Source organism: Leptonychotes weddellii, chromosome 7 (assembly GCF_054177405.1).
Source record: "Leptonychotes weddellii isolate Sample4059 chromosome 7, ASM5417740v2, whole genome shotgun sequence".
NCBI lineage: Eukaryota > Metazoa > Chordata > Mammalia > Carnivora > Phocidae > Leptonychotes > Leptonychotes weddellii.
This window is the reverse complement of record NC_138375.1, coordinates 129,965,588-129,970,373: the sequence shown is the minus strand read 5'-3', so window position 1 is coordinate 129,970,373 and position 4,786 is coordinate 129,965,588. Positions and strand designations below refer to the sequence as shown.

Genomic DNA, 4,786 nt, shown 5'->3' with positions numbered 1-4,786 from the left:
TTAATATTTTTCAGTAGCTGGCTTGATGGTAAGTATTTTTAAGTACAGTCACACATCTTTGGAATTACTTTACATGCAAAATAATTTTTCAATAAGAAATGTTTACTAAACATCTACTACAGACTAGATGTCATGACAAAAACGAATAAAACAAGCCTCCTAATCTTAAGCAGGTTAAATTATGGGAAAAAATAAGTAGCTATATAATAAGTACTATTACAGAAATCATCTTCAGGGCACCTGGGTGGCTCAGTTGGTTAAGTGTCAGGGTCGTGAGATCCAGCCCTGCCTCGCCTGGTGCTGGGCGTGGAGCTTGCTTAAGATTCTCTCTCTCCCTTCTCCCCCCCACCCTTCCACCTTCCCTCCCCAAGCCACTAGTGCTCTCGCTGTCAAAAAAAAAGAAAGAAAGAAATCATCTTCCTTTCTAAACCTACTCCTTTAGCCCCTTGTTCTCTAGACCAGATGGCAGTTCCAATCCTAGAATCCTGGAACTCCTCCTTTTTCCTATACCCCTTCATCCTATCCATTCTGCCCCAGCATCTGGCTCCCTAACTGGTCTACAATAGCTCCCTAACTGGTCTTCCTGGTTCTGGTCTGGTCCAACTTACTACTACAACAAGCAATCTCAAATTCAACGATCACTCTGAAATGCGTATCTAACCAGGAAGATCCACTGCTTGGCAACGTTCCATCACTTATGTGATATCAAATTCAAGTTTCTTGACCTGGCACACAAAGCCTTCTGTAATCTGGCCCATGTCTGTCCGCCAGACTAAATTCCTACCACACCTGCCTTACATTTTGAACCACTGTTAAACAAATGATTGCAGTGTCTCTGCTCAACATTCACTTATCTACCTTTATTGTCTTTTCCATTTGCCTATAATCCATCCCCCATCCCCCCAAACTAAACACATTCTTTAGTATTTAGCTCCAGGGTTACTTCTTCCAAAAAGCCATCTCTGAGACATGTCTCTCTTCAGGTTGAGCTAAGGTGCTCCCATAATATTCTGTGAATCCACAATCATTGTGCAAACAAATTCAAGTGTGGTCAGGGGATCAGCAACATCAGCATCACCTGGGAACCTGTTAGACCTGCAGGGCCTTAGACCCCTCCCAGACCTATGCAATCAGAATCTGCATTTTAAGATGATCCCCAGGTAATTTATATGCATAGTAGAGTTGGGAGGCACTGTTTTAAGAATCTGTTTGTACATCTGTTTCTCCTATCAGGCAAACAGTCTCAAACGTTAGGGTGCATGAGTACTATATGGGATGCTTGTCACAATGCACACTGGCAGGCCCACAAAGAGTCTGATGCAGAACTGGGGAGGGGCTCAGGTACTTGCATTCTTTTTTTTTTTTTTTAAGATTTTATTTATTTATTTGAGAGAGAGAGAGAGAGAGAAGGATAGTGAGAGAGTACAAGCAGGGAGGAGAGGGAGAAGCAGGCTCCCTGCTGAGCAAGGAGTCTGACACTGGGCTTGATCCCAGGACCCTGAGATCATGACCTGAGTCAAAGGCAGACGCTTAACTGACGAGCCACCCAGGTGCCCCAGGTGCTTGCATCTTATAAGCATGTGAGGATGTCACTGATTTAGAGCCTCCCGTCGTCGCCATCATGCTTTGAGAAACACACTGCTGGACTGCAATATATTTCAGGTAAGGGAGGGAATGAAAGAGCAGAGTAGTTGCTAGACGGTAGTCAGCTGAGCAGTTACAACACAGGCTACATAGGGGAATATGGAAGGACTAGGAAAGACTAGGTAGATTGTGATGTCCTGTAAAATAAAAACCAAACATCTAAACCCTTCTTCGAGAGCAGCTGGATCTGTAAAAGTAACATAGAAAATGGTCAGTATTTTGTTCTCCGATTAAAAAAGCCTATTTTAACTCCCATTACCCAAATACAAATGGCAGTAACAACTTATGACCAAAAAACTCTCTAAACCACTCACAAAAAAGAAGCCTGTTAATGCACAAAGCTCACAACCCAAGGTTTAATATTCACATGAGGTAACTAATAACTACCACCTTTCAGAAGTTAATATGAAAAAAAGCCACAGGTGAAACAACACTTTATTTTCATAAAGCCATTGTTATTAGAAAAATAAAAATTATTCAGTCCTATTTGTCAAACTAAAAGCAAAAGGGAAATGAAAGTAATTTTGCCAAAACGGTGGGTCAAAAAATAAGTATCTAAATGTTTAGTCCGTTATCAGCCTTCCTGAGAGTCTCCTTTGTCACATCTATCAGTAAGAAGAAAGGCACACCAAAAATCACCGGTTTTGCACTGCATCCCTGTACCCAAACAGTAGGCACTCAACAAATGTCTATGGAATTAAATAGCAATACCAGGTTAAGAACTGTGACTTAGCAAACACATCGTTTTATCTGAAAACTCTTGGCATCAGTAGAAATTTTGTGATCCGTTGCCTTTGCTTAAAAGCTCAGAGCTCCTTCATAAGCATACAATTATAAATCACATACACCACAAAAGGACTTAACGCTAAACTAAGGAAAGCAAAGACTGACTCAGGAAAGAGAAAAACTGAAAAACTTGAAAAAATCACTACAAAAACTGCTATATGCACATTAGTTTAAATGCGGTTATTAAGTGTGCCATAAGAAAACAAGAAATAAAAAATATTCTACTCAAGTGATAAGCATCAGGCATAAAAAGGACATAATATTTCTTAACTAATGCACCATGACATTATACATTATCATCTATTATATAATGCCTGGTGTAGATTCTAAGATTATACTGAAGTTATGAAATCAGTTGTTCAATCAGACAATTTTTGCAGTTTTACTTACGCTATGAGCACCATTACACAGTTTACCAACACGCATTAGTATATATGGTTTTGTCCATGCTGGAATTTTAAATAGAGCACACACCAGCACTTTGAAAATACAGCCACAGACCTAAAATGACAGCTACGAGCAAAGTTCAACTGTTTAACAAGCACAAGATGGAAGATTTTTTTTTATCTAAACGCTTCAAATTCACATAAAATTAATCCCCATAAAATGTGTGATCTATTAACATCCTTTGTTTCATAGCATATTGTTCTACTCAGTGGGGTAAGTTTTGGAAACCTTAATTTAGGTCTAGGGATGTGCTCTGATGATCAATCAACACCTATGGATAGAGAAAGGACTATAAATAATGCTTCACTCTTCCTTTAGCAAGAATGTGTTCATTATTCAGGGCTCTGCTCACATTATTTAACAAGTATTTACTTCGCGCCTCTTATACGCCAGATACTTTTCAAGGTCCTAGTGCAGTACTGCCCAAAAGGCTTTCTGGGATGATGGAAATGTTGAAACAGCAACAAAAGCTATGAAATGCAGTGGCGACTGCAAACAGAAGAACTGAATTTTTCATGTGATTTAATTTTAATTAATCCAAATTTAAACAGCCAAATGTGGCTAGCGACTACTACATCGGACAGGGCAGCTCTAGTATCATAGAGGTAAACTAGACAAAGATCTTTCGTGAAGTTTACAATCCCGCGTGAAAGAAAAATATTAAACAAATAAACCAATAAATATATCATTTCAGGTGGTGACTGGAAGGGATGGATCTCTTTGGGGAAGGCCTCTCTAAAGAAGTCTGGGCTAGATATCTGCCCTTCCTACACGCTCCCATTAACCCCATGCTAACACACATTAACCCTATGCTGCATAGAACTCTATTGAAACCACTTGTCTTGTTCAGCTGTACTCCAGCTCCTCTCATACTAAATTTCTAGAGCACTAGGCAGAAGTAATCTATAAAACTTACAAATCTGACCCAGCCATGAAATGTTCAAAATACACCAGAGAATCAGAGTTCAAAAAACACGGAGAGATTAGAGCAAAACCAATCGGCTCTCTCCTTATCCAGTCCCACGCGGCGTTGGAGCCTCACTCAAAACACAGCACTGCAGAGCAAGGACCGCCTCCTTCCTCTCATCCCCAGACTTTTACTCTGAATGACTAATTCACAGTTTTTTAGCCGCAGCCAAATCACACTCCTCAGCCAACTCCAACTCACAAGGCTACAGCAAATACACTTTTAACAGGCTGCTTCACGGAACACTGCACCTCTTCGCCAACCTTCTCCTACCCTTAGATTTACAATTCCTGGAAAGTTAATTTCTACTCAAACCTTACAGGCTCTGCGCCGCTCCTACACGTAACACCCCATACAGATATTCAATTCAGAGTTAATAACGTTTTGGAGGAAAGGGTAGCACCGGCGAGGCTATTTACCTACAATGATTGGTCTTTTTCCTTCTATACTCGGAAGTAACGAGGCCAAGTGATTCACAGCCTCGTAGTGGGAATAAAGAGGAAGCTCAGAGTTGACAGGAAAAATGGTTGGGAAGTGATAAAGGCAGAAACTGGAGGTTCCACAAGCCCTCGACTTACTGCTGCCCCAATCCTCCCCCCATAGCTCGGGGGAGTGAGGGTGACTGCAGACCCGCCCGAGAGGAGAGGAACCCGGCAGGGCCGGGTGGGCGGCGGCGCAGGCCCTGCAGGCGCCGGGTCAGCCGGCCGGCTCCGCGGTGCCTTTCCGCTGGGGCCGGGGCCCCGTGCCCACCCCCGCTGACCGTGACCACCAGTTACCTGCTGGTCTCGAGCGAAGAATAACGCTCGGGCAAGACCTGGAGGCAGCGCTGGAAGAACCGCACGTGCCGGTCTCGCAGGAAATCCAGCCGCTCTCCCTCGCCGCTCCCCGCCGGCCGCTCATCCTCCGTGGCCGCCATGCTGCTGCGGAAGCAACGTCCGCCGC

At 42.9% G+C, this 4,786-nt stretch overlaps 1 protein-coding gene across 1 annotated transcript in view; it reads right to left on the bottom strand.

Moving 5' to 3' along the window:
- Positions 1–4,786, bottom strand: part of PGGT1B (protein geranylgeranyltransferase type I subunit beta) — a 55,079-nt gene extending 50,293 nt beyond the window's left edge. Inside the window, exon 1 of the mRNA XM_081827221.1 lies at positions 4,621–4,786. Within this exon, the coding sequence (XP_081683347.1) occupies positions 4,621–4,760 (140 nt within the window). The 5' untranslated portion in view covers positions 4,761–4,786. The remainder of the gene's footprint in view (positions 1–4,620) is intronic.